General features: G+C 36.6%; 1 protein-coding gene across 1 annotated transcript in view; it reads left to right on the top strand.

The window, feature by feature from the left end:
- Window positions 1-3,689: 3,689 nt before the first annotated feature.
- LTBP1 (latent transforming growth factor beta binding protein 1) overlaps window positions 3,690-23,329 on the top strand; it is a 134,849-nt gene continuing 115,209 nt past the window's right edge. The window contains exon 1 of the mRNA XM_010007248.1: window positions 3,690-3,912. Coding sequence (XP_010005550.1) covers window positions 3,690-3,912 — 223 coding nt within the window. The remainder of the gene's footprint in view (window positions 3,913-23,329) is intronic.

Genomic DNA, 23,329 nt, shown 5'->3' with positions numbered 1-23,329 from the left:
ATCATAAATTTATCACAGCAGGAGCTTGCCATGTTCATAATATTATATCATAGTGACTTGCAGAGATGGAAAGAAAATCATGTACATGTGGTGCCAATTTTCAACTAAAATCTCATCACTTTACCCAGGCATCTTTCTGTTTTGAATCAGGCTCAAGAGAGTTTTGCAGATTTTAGGAAATTATGGGTACATTCTTCCACTGATCTCCTTTGACAAATGTACCTAAGAGTTCATAGGTTTAAGTGAGCCTGGCCTCTGAGGCTGGATGATGGTACAATTGGCTGAGCCTCCATGTGAATTTGCTGCCTAGCTCAGGGGTGAACCTTTAGCCAGTATTAATAATCCTGATTTTCCTTTCTTTATTAAAACAACAACCTGAGTTTATCTCTAGTTCTGCCATTTTTTTTCAGTAGCTATTTATTTGGTGTTTGTATCTTCTGTCTTGAACTAGGCTCATTTATTTATCTGGTCTCACAATTGTATTTCTTCAGTCTGGCATTATACTTACGAGCAAAGTGAGGTGTTTCATTTCCACATGCTTAAAATTGGTTTTGAAATGATACATTTTTGTATATATCTGTGTGTGTATATATATATATATATATTAAAAATAATGATTCCAAGTATGTTTCAGTGGTGTAGCACCCTCATTTTTTTCCAGAAATGAATTTGAGATAATCTAAGTTGCAGACCTTGTCATGTCTATGTCATAGCGACATCATCAGTAAAACTTCTGGAGTTTAAAGAGGAAAGTAATCTGTATGCCACCTTGAAAATGCACTGTCCTCCTTTATTATAAACTAACCCAAAAGAGATCAAGGCTATAGCAGTAGTGGGTTCTTTCTATCTTGAAAATGTGGCTTTTAACATTAATACTGCCAAACCAGCTAAGAGATATTGAAGGATATAGCATTAAGTCATCCACCCTTTGGAGAAGAGGAAAACAAAACAAAACCACTACAGAAGAGAAGAAAGGAAGAGAATTCAAGGAAGTCCAAGAGTCTAACCTTGTAGAGTTTCTGCCAAAAGCTTCCTTTTATGAGATAAGGGTTTGTAGTCTGTTTTCAATTTAAGTCTTCATATATTATGCTCACTGTTAAGATCCTTAAACCTTAGGATGTGTGAGGATGGTACTGTCTGCTTAGGTACAACTACAAAGAAGGATGAGGATAATGTCTCTCTGCCTTGAGTCACCACCTCTTACACTGGTCAATTTTCAGCTCAGAACCTGTCATTAGCTTTGTATCCTTCCTAAATATCTCCAGAATTGAGGAAGTTAAAAGTTGTGGCCTGCTAGGCAAGGAGAAGAAAATAAGTTTCATTATAGTTTTCATAAATCTGAGAAAGATGGAGAAAATCTTCCTGCTTCAAATGAATACAAAGCTTCCTTATTTCTGGCTTTTTGCAACAAGAAAATCTGTGAGAATTGAATTTATTTTCTAGCAAAAACATTGGTGAATAATTATTTGTAGGTGCTAGGGCTTACATCACATTGTTTTTCAGACTTCTTACTTTTCCAAGAAGCTGCACTTCAGTAGACTTTCATTGATACTCTCTACCTCTGCTGTCCTGTCTTTTTGTTGTTCATATGTTGTTACTCCCAAACTTACATGCTAACGTTTTCTCACCAAGAAGTGGTGAGAGACAGATTTACAATTGCCATTCAGTTGCATACTAAAGCATTTATTCCACCAAAAAAATTGTTGCATAATTTTTCTGGTAAATTCTGAACTATGTGATTAAAAATAGTTTTAAAATACAATTTTTTGTTTTAAACAATGTGCCCAAATTTTGGTACAGCTCAAGACTCAATAACATAGTACAGAATAGTATGAAGGAGAATTAAATAATGGTCTAGCTCTATCTGTACTGGCAAAGCAAAATTTTACATATATATATATATATATAGCTAAGCTGGAAAACTTGTGTGAGTCCCCCAATACTGTTTTTTACAGTGTAGGCAGGACTGACTTTTGTGACTCCACTAACTGTGTTTTTTTAATTAGATCACATCCTAAAGGAAAAATGTTACTAAAACATTTGCAAATATAAAATGGATTGGACTTTTCTAGGAAAAGATATATATCTAAAACTATGCAAAAAAAATACAAAGATGGCAGTATTGCTTGTGAAACTGGGCTTAATAAAAGGAAAGCTTAGAAATTCTAGCCTCAGCAATTCATAATCCACTTATGTCTATTCATTGGGAAAGGTGTATTAATGATTTTTGTAAGAAATGCTTAGAATTCAGATATACAGGGTGTCTTCTTAATCAACTAAAATCCCACTACTGCCCTTCAATTGAAATATTGTATTCCTGCATCTATCTGGGCTGTTCTTTTTCTAACTATTATATAGGGAGAATAAGGTGGGAGCATCTGTAGTACAGATGCTGTTTAAATAGAGCAATATCTCTACTGTAGACAAAAAACTTGGCACAATTGTTTTAATTTATTTGTTTATGAATAGCCAGAAATAAGAAGGCTTTATATTCTTTTGAAGTGGGATGATTTTCTTTGTTTTCTTGTGATTTTAAAAAAAAAGTCAGTCCAGAGAATATTTCATAAACTAGGTTAGACAACTGTCCACCAACATTTTTTTATTGCTATGACATGAGGAAGAAGGAAATACTTTTTTCTGTGCATCATTTCTGGAGATTGTTAGGTTTGATATGAAAGTATTTATTAATAGTTGACACAAAGATGCTGTGATATATTTACAGGAACTTGCTGAATTTATTAGGAAGTGTGCAGAAAAAAACCTGTTTTCTTTTTAGTTGCAAATGAAATCAGTTCTTTTTCCCTAATTTTCTTAATAAGTAGTTTTAGTCTCTCTTTATTTGTCTTCAGCTGATAGATGTGGAATCAAATATATATTTTTAAATTAAATTCTGTAACAAAAGTTATTTTAATGATCTCAGTTAAAACTTAGTGTTTGCTCAGTCTTTATTATGTTGAACTTTTTAAAATTACTATAAGTATACAAAAAAGATAATCTAGACTTTTTGTAATCTTGGAGCTCAGAACCTGTGTTTTCAAGTATTGATACATTGCTTGCCCTTTTCTGTGACTGAGCTATTTATTACTTAAACAGAGGCTGACAGCAAAGTTCAGTCTATAACATGAAAATCATTGTGGAAAAATAGTGCCAAAAAACTGTGAAAAAATGGGTCCAGGCAGCTGCGTCACAAGGTTTGACCACTTTGGGCTGGGGTGCCAGGAGATTTGAGACAGATGTTTTCAGACATGCCGCATGCCTAAAACATTTCCAGGGGTCGAGCTACAAATAGTGACTTAATAAGTGCAGAAACAGGAAAAGTATGCAGGAGGACACAAGAGTTTATTCACCCCTAGGTGCACAGCCAGCCTCTTTACATTACATCTCCCTGTCAGGGTTGGCTATTTAAGCTGTCATGCCCTTGGTATTGCTCTTTGTCTGCCTGTGAATAAAGTGCAGCATTGTGATTACTAATCCCACTCCAGTGACTTGACTTTAAATGTGGTTTTGGAGCGGATCCCGGAGTTCTGTTTGCTAAGCTTCCTACTCCTGTTTCAGAGACACCACTGGAGATCTATGAGAGCGCACTGCAGACTGCCCTCCTCCTGTAGACCTGTCGCCTTTTTCTCCCACCAACCTTTTTTTTTTTTCTTTTTCCCAAAAAAAACCCAACAACTTTTTGAAGGAAATCAATGGATAGCAAAGTGATCTGTTTATTTTTCTTTTTTTCCTTGCCTCCAATGACAGTGGGAAATCACACTGGTCGCATCAAGGTGGTCTTTACACCCAGCATCTGTAAAGTGACTTGTACCAAAGGCAACTGTCAGAACAACTGTGAGAAGGGAAACACCACCACCCTCATTAGTGAAAACGGCCATGCTGCTGACACTCTGACAGCCACTAACTTCCGAGTAGGTAAGTACCCTGAAATTGTATTTGTCCTTAGCTGTCCTCTCTTGCCTAAGAGAGGGAGGAGATGTTTTGTTATTAATACCAGTTGTGCATCTGTTACTCTTTGTTTGGAGGGCTGCACTGAGTAGGAGCTATTGTATGTTAGACAAGCTTTCTGGTATCCTTCGGAAATGTTCCCAAAAGTTCCTTTTGTGTCATAGGAAAAAAAATCTCCTGTATTTTTCATATGAATTTTCAGCTGCAGGGCTAAAGCATGCTAGGCTGAAGATTTTGGTAAAATTCATCCCTCAGAGTTTGTGTTGGTAAATAGAATGTCAGATGCCACAAAAAGTTCTGTTTCCTGTTTTTGCCTGTTGAATAAGTATCAAATGCACATAAAATCTATACAAAACAGCAAATCTCTCTTCAAAAAATTATTCAAGGCTTCCTTAAAAGTACAATCCTTTTAAATTAACATCAGGTTAAAGCTTTTTGTTACAGCTCAGAGTAAATCAGCTTTCATTTTTGTCATTTTTAGAGACTGAAATAATGTTAAGTCCAATTGAAGTTAATTTTTATTCTTTCTGCTTGCTCAATAAGAATATCAGCAGTATCCCAGTCTAAACCCTACATCTACTTGACTGTTGAAACAAATCCTGAAAGCTATCTAGGATAACAATTAGCATATTTTAACTGTACACTGCATGATGTTGGTAGGACTTTGTATGCAAATGTTAGTCTTGTAAGCTAAGAAAAATACAAATATATGGATTTCTGTTTTCACATTATGATATCCTTAACTGCTCTTGGGAAGTATTTTGTTGTTATCCTGAAAATATGATAGTATCGCTTTCTAAAAAAACATTTAAAATTAATTAGTTTGCCAATTTGTACTCAAAGAATGCCAGATATGAACATTATAATTTTAGTCTCCATCTAGTATAAACATAATGTCAGGCAGCGCTGAGGCTGGCCAATACTGCCCTTTTTTAAAGTCTACTATATTTCAGTCTCTGAGAGGGGAAAAAGCTATTCCAAATTATTATTCTTTTCATCCAGACAGCTGATACAAAGAGCAGTTCCATCTCTTAGCACTCCTACTAGACTATCAGACTGTGGGTGGAAGTTCTTAAAATTAGTAACACATTCCTTGATATATGCATATTTGTAAAAATACCTAAGTTTTAGACTAGTAAAACTGTTTTGGAAGAGCAATACAGCATATTTGGGGTTTCTTTATGGTGGTTTTGAGGCATTAAAAATGATTTTGTAAAGGAATGGTAAATAAAATACTATAAACTTGTGTTTACTGTCAGTACATATTTTTATCAATATTTTGGCAAGAATGTCAGCTAAGTAAGTTTTTTGTTCAGTTTTCTGACTACTGAGAAAGGATAGGGTTATTTTCCCTCCCCTTTCATTTGACCTAATTTCTTATTGAAATTATGAAATGCTGAGAACAGGCAGTCATGTAATTTGTCTGCTATGTAAGTCTGTGCTGTAACATGACCTTCTCTCAAATACTTGAAAACCTGGAGAGTGGAAATCGACCTGTGAAGACGTGTTCCACACCTTCCTTCCTGGCCTCTGGCCACACAGCTCGTGATGGACTGTGTACGATAGGCTGCTGGAAATATTAGCAAAACCAGCTCATAGTAGTATTTGATGGAAAGATAGGGGAGTGTTATGTTTTAAAATGTCTCTACACAAGTTGCTACACATGTATAGGGATTCTTAAACCTGCCTGTAGCTATCTTTCCTGTTACCTTTAAAAGCATTCACCACATTTCTAAGTGTTGTCATTTTTATCAAAGAGCAATAAGAAAGAGGTTTAAACTGTCGTTTCAAGACTCTCCATTTAAAAATGCTGAGTAGTGGATTTAACTTCTTAATAGCCAGAGAGGAGAGATCCTACACCTGTAGATTGAGTTCTTTCACTGTTTGTAGATTTTCAGAAGCTTTTGAGCCAGGGTTTAAAATACATACCACAGAAATAGTTTTTGTATCTGTTCTCTAAGGAGTGCCTCTCATTAGCTGAAGCTTGTCCTAGTAGAAAAGTCTCCTGATACATAAAGCAGAAGTAATTTGGGTCTTCTGAGATAATTTATTTTTGTTATATTTTAACATCTGTAGTATGTTTTACTTGTGCTTTTTGCTTTCAAGTTCCTGTTGTAACCTTGTTTACTTACCCAAAATGCATGGAAAGTCTTACTGTGATCATTTCACAACCATGAAGCAGAGTGTCGTGTCAGAAAATAACATGCTTATTTCAGCAAACAGCAATTATTTGGTGTGTTTTGGGTTTTTTTTTAAATATTCAGTCTTTCTGAAGCCAGAAAAGGTAAACTCGCATGCCCTATTTGGAAAACTGACTCCTATTACTAATAATAGATGCCTATTATTAGTAAATTAGGAAACTCTTTTAGTTTGTTAGCTCTAAATGTATTTCTGTAGCAGGAGCAGCATTCTAGTACACAAGATTGAGTTTAGATACTCTCATGACAGATTGCAGTTAGCTATCACTTTGCTTTCTTCAAAATAATCCATTATTTCTAATAATGAACCAGAGTAAAATTTTGTGTGCATGTTTTAAACTTTGTATTGAGATTTATAAATATTTTATTTTCAGAGAGAGTAAGTTGCAGTGTCTATAGTAAAGCTACTCAGGTTTTTCCATGGGTTATTTCAGATTCTTAAGATTTGCTTAGTTTGTCATTTCAGCTGAAACTTGGTACCAACAGGTCCAGGCAAGGAACAAATCCTGTTTCCTGAAAAATGTATTAGATATGGATAAGCTATGAAAAAGAAAAACCCACAAGCAAGAAACAGATTGGGGAAGTGTAGTTTTTCAGGTAGCTGAGATTTTGGCTGCTCTCATGAAGAATTCTAGCATTTCAATTGAAGGTGATGAAAGCTTGGTATTTAAACAGAAGGATCTCTTTGATTGCCAGTCTGCTTCAGTGAAACTTGGGGGTTCTTTGCATTTTGTGAATGGGATGTGTTGCACAGTGAATCTAACCAACCACCAGTATTTCATTGGCTGGGAGAATGAAACCATTTAATCTGAGTGGAAACTTAGGCTGAATAGATTATTCTCATTATTCTATTGGATTGATGCATGGTGCAGTTTGTGTGGTGTTTCAGTCCTGGTATATCTACAGAGACTTGTAAAACAGGGTTAATACATGTGGATAGGAAAAGACATGTATTGAATAACATATGAGGTTTCTGTCTCATTCACTGTTGAAGTTACTCAGCGATGTGTCCTGTTTCTCCTCAAAATTATTCAACATTCCAAAATACCTAGATTTGAAATTAATTTTCTCTCTGTAAGGAGTGGGAGAATAGTGACTAATTTGTAGCTGTAAAATGAAGCAGTAAGGAATTAGGAAATGCCCAAATTTATGTTCTTCGTGCTCTTCAATTTTTTTCCCTGTTATGCATGTGTATTTAATTATACATTTACATGCTATTTCCACAGGATCTCTGTCTCATTCATTGTAGAGGAATGACAGAACTTAGTAAAGGAAATACTCATTTCATACTTAGGTTTATATTCAGTGTTCATTTGCAGCCCTGCCTTCTCATTTGATGCAGTTCATTCAAACTGTTATAAAAGAGAAGTTAAAAAGCATTGCATGCTATTCAGTGGAAGTGCACATCTTTCTCTAGAGATTTTGTGTCTGAGCACTTGGCAGTATCTGTGTCAAACAGGGAAACAGCAGCATTCTGCAGATGGAGACCAAGGAGGGTTTAAGACTTTTTTTCCAAGACCATAGGAGACTATTGTGGCAGAGGTGGTGATAGAATTATTGCTCTGCTGGTCCCCTTTATGTCACTCTTTAACACTCATCAGTATCTCTTCTTTTAACTTTCCCTTCCCCTTTTCTTCGGATCCCTTTTCATATAGCCTGCACAGTTGTCCTTCCTCCTGGCTTAATGGGAGATTACTTAAACCAGTATTGGTGATGAGAGAATATTTAGCTGTGTGCCTTCCATTGGAAGAAGGACAGATTTTTAGGAACCCTTTATTTCTTGTTACGTTGAATTTGAGTGAAAGTTAGTGTATTTCTCCTACAGCTTCACTGGTCTGTGTTGGAAATTGTTGTGAGGTTAAGAATGATGTCATGTGTGTTGTGGCCTGCAGTCTGTGTGAGCTATTCTTCCTTGAGAAACTAGGAGAGAATGAGATGTTTATCCATCCTCCTTTCTTTTAATCTGTAAAAGGTTCATTTGCCCCTGATCCTGTATTAACATGGTAATAAGGATGCACCAGACATAATTTGGTGGTTTGGTGTCCAAAGTGAAAATGTATCTGGTGCTTCATATTTTGAAGGGCTAAGCAGATTTATTTAATCATAAATTGCAAAACTTTCATCAGGGATCACAGTCATCTGTGTATCCTGTACTCTGTTGCAATAATGCTCAATTATATTGTCTATTGAATTTTGGCACTTTCCCTATTGGAATTTTGTATCAACATTATTTTCTGGTTTACTGTGTTGACTCTGTACAAATGTTTTTGAATAATTGAGATTGTCCAGAATTTTCCAATTATGTATAGACAGAAACTCCCAAGAAGAAGCATAAACATTTTACTCAACTTTTATTTGGTCTTCTGTTGAAAGTAATGCAAGAAAATTTGCCCAATATATTTTAAAACAATAGGGCTTTTTAGATTTACAAATTAGTGATTTACATGTACTAAATTAACAAAGTATTTGTGTAAGTCTGTGAGAATTTGTAGACACTTTGGACAGTTTGTGAGGTGTACAGTCTTCAGTATTCTACCCATTTTATTTTCATCTTTGTTTTGTTGCACTGGGTTTAATAAGAGTTGCTAAGATGGCAAGATGTTAGAAGAGATGCATTCTTCTGTATTGTGACACGGTTCACTCCTTGGTTAATGGTGTCAGCCTGGGTAGATGACCTGTGTCAGATCTATGTAACTTGTGCCCCAGCAAACACCACTCCTATGGTTTGAACTGAGACTTTAGCAGATGTAGATGGAGCTTTTCAAATGGGGGATTAAAACAATTGATAATGAATGTCATGCCAAGATTTTTTTTATTCCTCTTGGTAGCATAACTGAGGAGAATTGATTTTCTTTAAATACTTTGGTTTTCATCTTGAGTATGTTCCGTCAGACATCTCAGTTCATGAGGAGCTCATTTCTGGAATAACTGCTTAGTTCAATATTAGGATATGGTAATTCATGGTCTGTTTTAAGTAGTGTATTCTCTGTGGGTAAGAGTGAAGTTTTGTGTGGTTTTTGTTGTTTTGGTTTTGGTGTTTTTAAAAAAATATTCTCATTTTTTGCAGTTGAACTTTCCATAGTATCATCCTTTTCTGCAGCAGTTACAATGTAAGAACCTTACTATTCTTCTACTCTAATCAGTTTAAGTCCTTTTGTTCTGTCTATAGTGGCTACCTTGTAGCCTTATTTGGTAAAAGTTTTGTTTCTACTGTTTCTGCAGTAATTATCATTTCTACTCTGTCAGGCTTTATTTATTTTATGCTTTTTCCTGCCAGATGAAATATTTTTTTCTTTTTACAGACACTGGCAGGCACTTGAAATTCAGAATTCTCAGGCAACTTGGTTAAAAGATTAACTTTTTAAACCTTCTGCATCAGTAACCTATCAAATTGGTCAGTCTGTCAGGAAAAAAAAAAAAAAAGAAAATAATGAGGACATGAGAGTTTATTCTCTGTTTAGCTGGTAATTTGAAATTTAATCTGTATAAATGATTACTGTGCTGGAAATAATATATTAATGCAGGAGTATTGTAACAGCTGGAACAAAATAAAGGCCAAGTATTTTTCCTCATGTACTGGACTAGGTGGTTAAAACAGAAAGGAAGATGAATAATGGTGGAAATGTTTTAATTGTTTGCATCCTCTGCCTTATAGGAGATACTCAGAAAAAGGTATTTCTCAGCCTGAAGAACTAACGCAAAACAATTTCAGAGGAACTGCTTATTGTGAGCATCCATGTAACAGGCATTCCTTCTTCCCAACCTTCCTTTCTTGTATCAAGTACATTTAAGCAGACAGGAGAATGAATTAATTTACTTACAATCCAGGTAGTGTAGTGTAGGCTTTCCTAATCTGAACCACTAACATGCTAAAATTCTACGCTGTCCTGTAAATTTGCTGCTTTCTAGTCTGAGCAGTGCTCAGGGTTTTAATGCTTTTTCGATTATTTTCCACCTATATTCAAATTACAAAGAAAAATTGTATCTTAAGGATTTTGTTGTTGATATCCCCATCTGTTCAGAAGGATTGCTTCCTTTCCCCCATGTATTCATCTGCACTTGTCATCAACTAATAATTCTGGTTTCTACCATACAGCTCACAGCATCTGTGAGCTCTTTCCTCATAATCTTAAACTAATTATTAAAATTTTATGTCTTTCCCTCGGATTGTAACAGAGGCCAGACACTAATGTAAAGAAAATATATTGTTTAGCCAGATTATTTTAATGAGGTTCAATTTAGACAAGCCTGCTAGCTACTTGTTTCCACTCCTTTGCTTACCTTAAGGACTTCAGACCACCACTGCAAAGTTCAAGTCCATTTGCTCTCAAAGCACTCACCAAAATCTGCAGTCATAGGAAAAAACAAGTTAAAATGATACAAAATCCACACCTGCAGCCATTAAAAAACACATTGAGTATGTTTGCTTCAAAGTTAAAGCAAAGCAGAACACAAAGTTAAAATGCATAATGCATTATTTTACTGTATTTGGCTTTCATTTATAGAGTTTAGTTTCTGTACATCTGACTTGAAGCGCTGTAAAAAGAATAAAGAGTGCATTTATTGGAAGGATTACATTGTTGCATATTCAAATATACATGCTACCTTGTACAGCTATAATTTTGTTATTGCTGAACCAAATGTCTTTGTGCATACCTCACTGAAGATGAACTATATGCCAACTTTGGTTTAAAAAATAAAAAAGGGGGTTTTTAATTATGTAGGCATAGAGGAGACACAAGCTGTAGGATTATCTTTCTGCAGTTAGTGTGTGTCCATTGTGTCTGTTTTACTTACTGTTTGATTTTATTGTCATCCTTTTATGTTAGATGCCGTATATGTGCATGCTAAAAACTTTTTTTTTTTTCAACCCAATCAGAAGTTACATAGGTCTGAGAATGCCTATTGTGACATGGGGAGGCAAAGACAATTTTTTGTAAACACACATTTCAGCACACAGGGTCACACCATGGTGTGAAGCTTGTCAGTGGGGTTGTACATAGCTCAGGGGAGTTGAATCCATGGCTTAACTGCTTGGAACTTGGACATGACCAGTCAGAGCACTGACTGTATTTTAGGTTTACAGAGCTTGTGCAGCAATTTATACAACTATTACGTGTTTCGAAATGAACCACAATGAGATGTGCTGAAGTTGTGTGTTTTTATAATGGATTTCCAATAATACTTTCTCTGCAGAATAACCTTTACCATTCCCATTCATTAGCACTGACTCTGTCCCTTTCCTCCTTTAGAACTCCCAAGATGTGAATTTTTTGCTTTTCACTGGTCTCCTATGACCTAATTTATTACTCAAACTCTGAATAATCGCCTTCCCAGTATTCTCATATTGTGTCACCTCCTCAAAGTCAACTCCCTAGAAAACTTTCCAATTTCTTGTGATGTAACTAGTGCCAGAATATCTTAGATAGCATATGTTTTAAAAAGGTTTTAACCAGTCCAGGAAGGTCTGGATTATGAGCTATTATTTGTATGTTAATGGGTACCCACTCGAAAGAGTCTATTCTTACTTTATTCTTCATGTAAACTTTTTTGCACAAAAATGAGCACTGTGGTAATGTTATAGTAATCAGAGATCAGTCTTCTGATGTTTGGAAAGGATGGAAGTTTTTCTAATGACTGCAGGTTTTTGTGGCTGTTTTATTTTAAACATAATTTTGTTATTGGAGGATGCCTTGTGTCATGAGATGCAGTGGATTAGACCTCAGGCTTATAGACTCTTTGGATCTAAGGTTATGGGTTCATCCCACTCAAGAAATCTTACTGAGATGCCTGAGTCAGGAGCCTAGTTGTCAATGATGAGAGACATCTTTGAGGCAGTTTGGTCCTTGAGTGGCCTGAATGGCCTGCTGGGTGAGCCTCTCTTCACTGACGGAGTGGGGAACTTCAGGTAACAGTGCTCCTAACTTAGATGGCCCAAGAAGGCACAAAGGTTAAATGGGATGAATCTCAGCCTAAATACCTATTATTCAGTTGCCAAAGATGGTAAGGATGCTGATGTCCCTGGACAGTGTCAGCTTTGCTGTCTCTGTGGTCTTCAGAGCTTTTGTGTAACAGCCGTGATCAGTTGCTTAAGAGTTTCTTAGGATGTTCTGCCATTTTGTCTGATGATAGACAAAAAGTTTGATGTCTGAAGAGCAGCTCTTTTCCCTGGTGTCAGAGCAGAGGATCAGTTCAGTCACTTTATCAGCCTGTAACAGAGCATGAGCAATAGCAGCTTAGTGTCATTATGGTCAAGTTACACATTAATCCTGTAGTCCTTAAAGGTGGGTAGTGCTGCTCAGCTGACACCAAGAGGGAAGAGTTACAGCCTTGAAGGATCCTGTAGTAATAAAGACACCTGTTTGTTGTCTGTCCTGTTGAATTTTTGTTCTGTCTGTTGAAAAAAGGTACACTACAATATTAACTAGTAAACAGTAGTATTATGCATGCTCAGACACAAATGCTATACAGAGGAGTAAGTCTTAAAAGCACTGGGAACATAGGAAGGGCTAGTTTTCATCAGACACTGGGCACCTTGATTTCAGTGTTTCCACTTTGACAATGACAATTTATTCAGGACTATTTAAATTAGTACCTATAAAGTCTTTATATTGCAACATACTGTTTAGCAATGTGTTTACATTTTATATTCTACAGGAAATGTTTTATGAATGAGGGTTTTAAAAAAGAGTTGCTAGCTTACTACTCTTTTAAACCCAACCTTCCCTAGGTATTTTATTTCACTTTCATATGTCTTGCCCGAAGAAGGTTAATATTGACACACTTCTTAACATCTGAAGAAATGCTTGGAGTAGCTTTTTGGCATGTGTTAACAGCATTATTAAAGGTCTGACATTGGCTGTTTGTTTTAAACAGCAACTAGTGGGTTTATTTTTTTCCTTAGTATACCGATTTTAGGCTTAATTCCTATCTTATACTCAATATAACAGGATGAACTCAAATAAAATCAATAGATTCACCAAATCTGATCAGGGTAGGAGTGAGTCATTCTTTATCTCTCTGCCGATCTCCTTGCCTCTAAAAATAGTGTCTGAATCGTCTCAGATACAGAGAATATTAGAAGCAGATTTAGCAAAGAGTGACTGTGAACATCATGCCTTTTAGTGAGTCATAATCCTCCTGCCAGTCATTTATCAACTAGCATAATTTTTGCGATACCCTTTTTATGTTGAGTAGCCACAGCTTTAGGCTGTTTTCCATGACAAAGCATGTAGTTTATTTTTCTGATTGCATTTTAAGATTCTAATATTGTTTTTCAGTCATCTCATTTTTTCCACACTGTAGCACTTCAGCAGCTTTTTGGCAGGTATTGGTCAGATGGTGCTCATTTCAGTCACCTACACCCTGGCCCATGGTTGCATTTGAGATGTCTGAGGGTAGCGCGTATCATGTGAGCTTGAAGTGATCGGATATAGGCCCTATGAGACTCCCGTGCCCTTTGGACCCACATTGAGGGATGGGTGAAATACCTGAGGGTATATAGGATATCTCTACATGTCTTCAAGTCACCGATATACAACTTTTCATCCTGAGGTGTTACAAAGTCCTGATTTTGAACTTGAGAAAGATCTGAGTAGTACGATTAAATTATCTTGTGCAAGTTTGTTCTGGATTGTTTGCTGATCGTGATCCTCGCTCAACAAATGTGTATTTCTCTAAAACGTCTTCCAGCCTTGTCATTTGTGATCTGAACCTGCTCCACAGTTATCTGTATTAGGGTCTCCCGTAGTTCACAGCATAGCCTCTGTTAAAGAATGACTGATTCCCCACTATTAATATACTTTTATAATGAAAAACTGGGACATAATGGGACAAGCATATGGACTGAGACAGCTTAAATGTCAGCATCTGCATATGAGGTACATGTTGAAACTTAAGTTACAGGCAGTAGAGATTTAGAAATTTGTTCAACTCACTCTAGTACAGGCACAGAGAACTGAGAAATACCTACTTGACTCATTTTTTGTTGGATGGGATCTTACAGCTTTCCATCCCTAGTGAAGACAGCATCCCTCCCCCTTTTTCATAAGTAAACTGTTGCTCTTCTGTAGTGCATACCTAATTTGTTACACTTCCTGCACCTTATTTACAGTGAGTTGACACTACCATTAAGTCATGTAAATCACTGGATGGCCTTTCAGCAGCTCAAATAAAGCTCAGTTACTTGTGGAAGTAATCATCATCCCAGAGGCTGTGCCTGCACTTACCAGCTGAGTTAGAGAGTTTTAAATGGAAAGTTTGCTGTTGAGAGATACGAAAATAGAAAATGCTTGAACATATAGGTGATCTGGTTTTGTGATGCTTTCTTCTACTTGCCTTCCTTGGTAACTGGCATTCACTGCTGCATGAAGTAGACTTAGAGTTTCATCACCAATTAGGCTTTAAGGTGCTCCATGATTTGTTAGAGCCTGGCACTGATAGTGGTACATGGAGTAGTTTGAAAAGAACTAGTAAAGTACAGTTTCATTTAAAGAGATACATCTTCCAAAATTATGAGAGTAAGGAAAACATTGAGAGAATAGCTAGACTGCATTACAGCAGTGGGCTTTCTTTTTTAGTGTTTTCTGTTTACTTTGAATGCATTTTTCTAGATCTGTTACAGAATTAAAACAAAACAAAACAGCAACTGCTATAGTTTCTGATTTTGGAACTGTGTTGTTGATGTGTATAGTACAAAGAAAATGCATGTTTGTCCATGCAAAAGTGTAAAAATAGTTTATTTTGCAGAATTGTGATTACAGCTTGAAAATGGTCATGGCTACAACAGGCACATAGTGTATATATATGGTTTTTCTTCACAGATGTAGACATGCAGCAACTTTAAAATAACGGAATTGATAAATCATTGAATGGCCATAGGCATGATGACAGCTACTGAGCTTCCTTAGTGCAATGTCTCTTTAAAAAAAAATAAAAAATTGTTTGCAGTACGGTATTTCATGGAGTAGGGAGAGTGACAGAGAAGGCTGGAAATTTCTTGAGTTTTGCTGGTGAGAGGAAGAATCGTTCTGGTGCAAAAGCACTTCCCCAGGATTTTTGGCAGCATACTTTAAAGTGTAAAATCATGCCTTTCCAGATGGCTTTAGTAACTACTGCTTGCTCTTCTACTGAGTGATTCCCAACTCTTCTGAGTTCAGTTGTGAGACTAGACTCATGCTAAGAATGTTTTGAATTCAATCCTCAGAGCTACCTGCATTTTTCTCTAAATCTTCATAGAGGATATTTCTTCAGTAAGGATTCTTGCACAAGCAAAAATTAAAAGTATAATGATCAAGAGAAAAAGAAATGGAAAAGTGTGGAAAGATTGGAATTACTTTTGCAAAGTGTTCAAGTTTGGCAAGGAAGACACCAACTTGATTTTGTAATGAAGAGGGGACGTAGGATCACTGACGAAAAATGGAAAGGGGGAAAATAGTGTTAAGTAAAAATGAAAAGTTGTTAATGTAGAAAGTTAGTATGGGTAGCTAAATAAGTCACAGAAAAATGTTCTTGAGTAGACTTTAAATATTGTATGAGAAGAAACCAAGTAGTGGTACAGAAGATAACATAGGACTGACACATTTATAAAATTATTACTGCTGATAGAATGAAAATAGAAGGATTTAATAGCTATTTGCTTTGTGTTAGGAAACAATCTGTCCAACTTAGATGCAGCATGCAGAAATGCCTGACAGCTATCTGGAATGTTAGTAACTGGAAACATTGGTTTGAGATGGTTTCAGAGTAGAGGTAGGTACCATTTAGTACACGAGAGCTGTTGAATTCAAGATAATGATCTTAATAAAGGGGCCAAAAGAGTGAAATCTCATGCTTTGCAAGAATGATAGAGTTCTTTCCTCTGTTTCAAAAATGTGGTCATGTTGGATCAACAAAAACTCAGATTTCAAAACCATTTTGTCAATTTTCACAGACTGAGAAGTATTGCTAAGTAGCCTTCTGGTTACATGGTCAAGGCTTTTAGGTAGAGGAAAGGAGAACCTCATCCTCAACAACACTGAGTCTGTCTCAGAAAGGGCCCAGGAATACTGGTTTTACAGTCCTTGGAAACTGGCAAACAAATGCTGTATTACCCCAGCAGGAGATGGACACTAAAACCTTTTTGCCCTTAATTCTCCTGCCTGGATTCCTCATACTGAAGTACGGATATTTCATCTATTCTGTAGTGATATGACACAATGAGAGATGTGCTTCTAGGCCAGTTTATCTTCTCCCTAAAGCAGTCCATTTTTAAAAGGCCTATGTTTTCAAAGTTTGGAAGTTTAGGTTGTTCTTTGCAGTAAAGGAAATAATTCACAAACTCCTGTATCATTGTTAGTAGTTTCTGGATAATAAAGTTGTATATAAAGGAAAGGTCTGTAAATCTGTGTGTGTCATGTACACAGGTTTCCTTTGGAGTTTTTAGAGATAACCTGCTGCTTTGGTCTTCTTGATAGAGTCAAACATGGTTGCAGCTGGGTTAGAACAGAGTAAAGACAGTTGTTGTTACTTGAATGCAATTAATTGTCTTGCTCAATAACTCTTTATTAGTTGAGTCCATTCTTGAAGTCTGATGTTTGTTTATGTCTTTAAATGTTAACAGTCTTGAAATGTCATGTGCACTCAGCTGCAAACCAACAAAATGACCCCTGCAATGCAGCTTGGTGTTAATACTGTTTCGTGGGAGGGGAAGATGATTAGATATAATTCCTGAGAGTTGTCATCATTCTGCATTTATCCCTAGTGCTGGGGAGGAGTGGCTTATAATTTTAACAATGCAAATATAAGAAAATAATTTTACCTACAGAAAATAACATTTGTACACAGAAAATAATTTATCTTTTGGAAGCATTCAACTTGATTTTATTTGAGACTTCCCCCCTCCCCCAGCAAACATACATGATCCAGACAGGAATAATACCACAAAACTTTTTTTATTTTGGCAGTAATTTGGATCCTTTTCTGGATAAAGAGTGGTATTTATGATCCCAGTCCTAAGTGGAGTTGCATTACTTAGTTAAATATCTCTTGGTTATACCAGATTTATAAGACCAATTCTAATGAAGTCAGTGACCATGTTAATTCACAATAGCTGAGAACCTAGTTTAGTAGTTGCATTTTTTTTTCTTATCATACCATTAAGTTTGAGGTGGGTTTCTGTCTGAGGTTTTTCCCTGCAGTGTTGCATATTTTTTTTTCCAGAGGAAACCTCTGAAGTGCCTTCAGTATCATGTTGAGCTTTTTAGGATTATTTCTATTAATGTATCGCAACATTCAGAGTAAACATTTTTTTGTAAGACCCTTGTTACAATATTTACATGCCTCCTGATAAGCAGTGTGAAGGTGGCACATTTGATAAGAGACCATGTTCAATATAGGTTCTCTGTAACACTTTCTGTTTAGAAGTCTGGCATAATGGAACACACCACCTTAAATGGCATGGAGTAGATTTTTTTCACTTCTGGACATTTTTAGTTGTTTTATTTCTTTCTTACTAAAAAATGTGAATGTTAATGCACCCACTGAAGTGACAACTGCATTTTTTCACAGGATTAAGACTTGGAAGTTCATGTCCAAAGGATGTGCATAGCAACTTTGAATATATTATGTTGATGAGAGTTATAACTAGAGAAGCACAGAATAAGGAGAAACAAAATCCTGCGAGTATAAAAATAAACTGGATTTTGGTGTTTTTATTCTCAAATGATGTTTATTGAGTCTATTAAACACAGCCTCCAATAATAAAGAAATGTACTTTGAAGTAAGGAGGTACAGGAAGGGACAACTCGCTGCTGAAGCCAACTTGCCACCAGGACACCTCTACGCTGGGACACCTCTCTTTGGATCCGCAGATGAGGAGCAGCACAGCCCCGTGTCATCTGCTGATCCACAGAGGGCTGTCCTGGCTTAGAGGTGTCCTGGCTTAGGGGTGTCTCAGCAGCAAGATGTCCAGCAGAGAGTTTTCCTGTCAGCTAGTTGTCTACAGTGAAATGCCCTGTAGAGAGTTATGCTAGACCCTTTGAAGTCTAAGGTAGCATGCCCTTTAGCCATACTGCTCTGTTATCTGTCATTCTGACTAGTGTACAATTATTTTTTGTAAAAATATTGCATGTTTAAATTCATGCCATTTTGAGGGAATCTGTATTTGTGTAAGCTAACTTAAGACTACTTAAACTAGTAATGAATCAATTAAACTATTGACTAGAGAGACTGCTATAGGAAAACTCTTTAACTATATTTTTTACTTTCAATCTTTTTGGTGTACCCAACTGAGAAAAAGTACACTGTTGTGCTACCCACCTTTCCTGTATGGATTTTCAAGCAAGGCCTTTACAAGTATCTTTCGAAATAGAATTGCATGCTATTATGCATATTACAGGTTATTAATCTGCCTAAGTTTTTGCCTCATACTTAAGCTATTGATTATGCACAAGATAGCATTCAACAAAGGAAACCAGAGCAGAGCCTCCAAATGTTTTTAGCTGCTTCTTAAACACTGGAGATCTCATTAGAAAATGCTAGAAGGGGGAGGCTCATCCCCTCCCATGCAGTACTGCCATTTCTCACATAACCTGAGTGCCCCCTCAGCAGTAACAGCGAGTAACCATTTTTACAGGATTGCCTATGCCTGGAACAAAGTCTGGTGCTGTCTTCACTGTTTGTATCAGTGAGTAGCAGTGGTATGTAACAAGGTATTTGTGAGTGGTAACAAGGCTATTCGTGTGAGCAGGTCATCACTTTCCTGTTTCCACCAGTGAGCAGAAAAGAGCATTTTTCATATGCTGCTGGTGTCCTCACCATCAGATTTACAAATTGTGCTTGTTTGTTGCAATAGGAAGTTTCTCTTAAAAGTCAAACACAAACATTAGGATAAATTCAGAGATGAATGTAGTGGTGTTATGCTGTTAAACCAAGGCTACATAAAGCTTCTGCTTCCCAAAGCAAAAGTTTCTAATACGATTACCTTAAGTAACCAAATAATTTATTTTTTTAACGAACATTAACTTACAGCTTCTTTACATGACACTTCTGAATTACAACCAGGAATCTGAAGATAAAACCATTTAGGATTAAGCTAGAAATTTGAGGGAGAACAAGGGAATTATGTGGAAGAGACAAGGGAGAGGGAATAAAAAAAATAATTGGGGAATAGGGAAGAGTCTGAACTGGAGGCCAGCATCATTACAATAGGTCATGCCTCTGTGCCTTTTGTGAGTTCCTGTTAGAGTTTCTGCAATTAGAGAGCAAAGGAGCAAAGTAAGTTTGCAGCAAGTGCACAGGTAGATGCAGATAAAAGTTGAAATCCCAATGTGTTAATATGCATTTGCCTAAAGCATATGGTGTTTAGAGGCTCTATGTTACCAGAATGTTGCATATGGCAGTGCCTCAGGGAATGTCTTTGCTTCTTTCCTGTGAAAAATTGTGTCTGGTAGAACTGCGTGCTAGTCCCTGCACTTTCTGTATCCTTAGTAGCAGCGTGGATGAAAGATGCCCAAACAGCTGTGGGGCATGTAGTAAAACCAGATAGCTGTGTAGTACTCAGACAAAATTAATCTTCTGATTTGTGATGCATCCAATGGAAACACTGTCATCTAATGAGCAGTTTAGGGTTTACCTTGGAGACCCTGTTGATGTAATTGAATAATGTTTACACTTGAATAGTTGTAGTGTGTATGTAGAAGAGGCAAAGAGTGATGAGGGAAAGTGAGACACAAACTCACATATTCCCTGAAATGTAAAAGAAAATAAATAAGGGGAGTCAGATGAGGAACATTTCAAAACCCATCTTCATTTTCTATAACACTGGTTGCAAGAAGGGAGTTTCCATCCATCCTAAGGGCTTGTTTGGATGAGCATGAGGTATTTTTTAGGGATTAGAGGGATTTAGATGCTTGGAATTTGTTTTGTTACATACTATTTTGATTAAATGTAAACATTCGGACTTTATTAGTTTATCCGGAGCTGTTCAAGGTTTTTCGAGTATCTGGAAAGCAAATTAGATTATGTAATTATATGGACAAACTCTGTATCAGTGGTTTCCTAGCTGCTTTGTTTATGATTTCATGCCTTATCCTTGTGTTTCCAACCTATAGCCTGTGGCAGCTTTATTGGACTCACATTGCAAATGTTCTTTTTCTATGCATTCAGTCTTTTGGAGACTTTCTGTGGGGGCACCTTGATGCACCTTCTCTGCTTGGCTCATTTTGAACAGTGATACCCACCAAGCTATGCTAGAGTGGGGAGAATTGAGGCCTTTGGTTGCCAGAAAAAATCAGAGCTCATTATTACCCCTTAAATGCTCAAGGTTGAAAAGAATACTTAATGTTCCTAATTCCTTAAACCTGTCCCTACATTTCTAAAGGATGGATGTTGGTTTATATTAAGAAATCATTCAATTTGTTCAATCATATTTTGGCTGTTCCATAAAAGGCAGTTGAGAGACTTGGCTTATAGCAGATCTGAGTGAAGAATCTGTTGCCTTTCTTAGGCCTGTTCTTTGTTTTGTCTATAAGATATCCACACGTGAACTGAAGATGATCTCCATGTTTTTATCAGGCTCCAAGCAGCTACAGGGTTTCACACCATAATGGATATTTTTATTTCCTTATTTTTCTTTCTTTCTAGAGGAAATGGCAACAGTCCAGTGAGAATCAGGCTCCAGTGCACCCTTTGTCTGAAAGCCAGTGGGGAACATACGTGCAAACCCAGCATCTTTTAATGGTCTCTCCCAGCGTACAGTCTGTTTTTTGTTGGGAATATACCCTATGGCTCTGGCAGTGTTCAGCCATTCTGTTTAAGTTCTTTAATGACAAAACAAAACAAAGCAAAAAACTTCCATCAAAAGCTGAGCAGTTCAAACATACCCTGGTTTTATATGCTGTTCCTATCTTAAGTGGACCTTTCCCCAGGCCTTTTTGGTCTTTGTTAACCTGAAATTCCCTGAGCTTTGTCAAGGAAAAGCAGAATTTCCTTCCTCTGCCTTTTTGGAGTCTTTTACTGCATTTCAGCTGACTTGTCTCAAACGGTCTGTGTAATTCCAGCTCTGCTGAAGTTGTGTACCTGTGATTTCCAGCACCAGTGTCATAATAAAATGTAGCTGTTTCTCCTGGCCATAAACTACCTGAAGAAACATAACAGTTAGTGTCTGTATGTGCTTATTATACCTATTTAATTTACCAGATATTTTATTTTAGCAGGTTTTGTTCTTCATTTTTGTTTGCCTTTTTTTTAAAAAAGGTTTCATAATATTTGCCATTTGAGATTATCAAGTTTTCAGCTTAGCTTGGCAATCCCATTGTATTTGTTTTTACAGAGCTGAGTTTAACTTACAGTTGTGTATTTCAGAATTTGTAATTTTTTATTATAGAATTTTGTAGTCTCAGAATAGATTGTGTATTCTCATTTATAGTTCATTCTTCATACATTATGCCAGACATTCAAGAGAAATATCTCAATATATTTGTACATCAATCAGTTGAAAGAGTGATTCACACTACCTGATAATGTGAACAGCTTGAATTTTTTATTTTCTGTTACGTGCAAACACTGAAAAATTAAACATTCTTCATTATTTACCTCATACTAGACCTTTCAGTGGCATTTGTTTCTACACACAATTTATTTGCGTGAATATCCACAACAAACAGTTATTAAAAGGGATACAAATGAACTCTTTCCTACTGATACCTTCTTTTCTAGTATTTTAAGCATAAACTTTTGTTTGCTTGCAAGCAAAAATTTTCATGTGCCTGAGTGGGCTTCTGCAGGAGGGGAGAGCCTAAGAGCACCCTGTAATGCTGAGATAGAGGCACAACATTGCCTCTTTATAGCTTTATAGGAACAGGAGCTCAGAAGAAATTAACCTATTTTGATGGAAGTATTGGGTATATTATGTTGTTTAAAAGCTGGATTTTGCATGTTAGCTTGTTGCTGGAAAGGATGGGAAGAAAATCTATGGGATAGGCTTCTTGCACTCAAGGAATTCCTCAGTGAGGCTATTTCTGTTTGCCTTTGTTTCACTGCACTTCTTTTGAATGCTGAATGGCTGTCCCCTTAATGCCACCTTACACTATTTTATTGTGCAGTGCTACTTTTGCAGGAGCACAACCTTAGCTTTCAACTTTGCTTGGGCAGATCTGAAATTTTTGTATGTTGTTGCCATTGCAGTCAACCTGCTCGTTTGTGGCTGCTTGGGGAAAAACGGTACCACAGAGACAGAAGTAACTGTCATACTTTGGTTACTGCTAGGGTCAAAAATCCTTCATTTTGCCTTGAAGCAACAGCTGTTCTGTAAGGATGTCTCTTATACACTCAGATGAATACCCAACAGCATTGAGACCCCAAAAAATAAGGCTTGCGCTGGTGTAGGTAAGCCTTCCAAAGTCAAATAGACCTTTCAGCACAGTGCTACAGCTTGAGATCCTTTCAGTCAGTTTATACAAAGTGAAAATACAAGATAAGATGAGAAAATATTAAACATACGTTTGCAGAAAAGAGTGGAAAAAAACCTTATAGCTGTTTGCATTTGTATGTGGACCTATCTGGCGTTCTAGGCATCACCGCTCCAGAGCCTGTTAGTGCAACGTGAGGGTGCTCTGCCACAGACTGAGCTGATTGCACTTTCTTGAGCCTTCTTCTTGGGCCAAGCAAATCACACAGCTGGGTTGGAACAGCTTGGGCTGCTGCACGTCCTACTTTGTCTCCTTGTGACGCACAACACGCAGGTTCCTTTTCCAATACTGACCTTTTATGGTATTAATAATAGAAATAGGCTGCGGTTACACTACTTGGATTAATACACTTGGATTACACTACTTGGAATACACTATGTGGAATAATAACCACTAGGTTCCTAATTACCTTGTGCTATCTACAGTTCCTCATTTTTATTGTAATCCAATATAGCCTGAGCAATACCAATCCTGCAAAATGACGTGATTACTGGAAAGTATAAATTTTTATTTGTTTTTAGAGTGAGAATCTTATCTTAAAGCTGGCAAATGGATCCTGTGTGCTGTTTCTCCAAAGATCTTAGATTTCTGAACCAATGACCTTAGTTTGTCCTGAACAAAAACTGACAGCATTTTTTCCAGTTGTTTTTACAACATTTAGTTTTGATAATTTTGACAGCTCAGCTACACAATGGTCGATTATAAAATCTCACATCATATTTTTAGAAACTGCTGAAC

The sequence above is a fragment of the Chaetura pelagica genome, unplaced genomic scaffold, assembly GCF_000747805.2.
Source record: "Chaetura pelagica isolate M959 unplaced genomic scaffold, ChaPel_1.0 scaffold511, whole genome shotgun sequence".
In the NCBI taxonomy this organism is placed as follows: domain Eukaryota; kingdom Metazoa; phylum Chordata; class Aves; order Apodiformes; family Apodidae; genus Chaetura; species Chaetura pelagica.
This window is presented reverse-complemented; position numbering and strand designations above follow the sequence as displayed.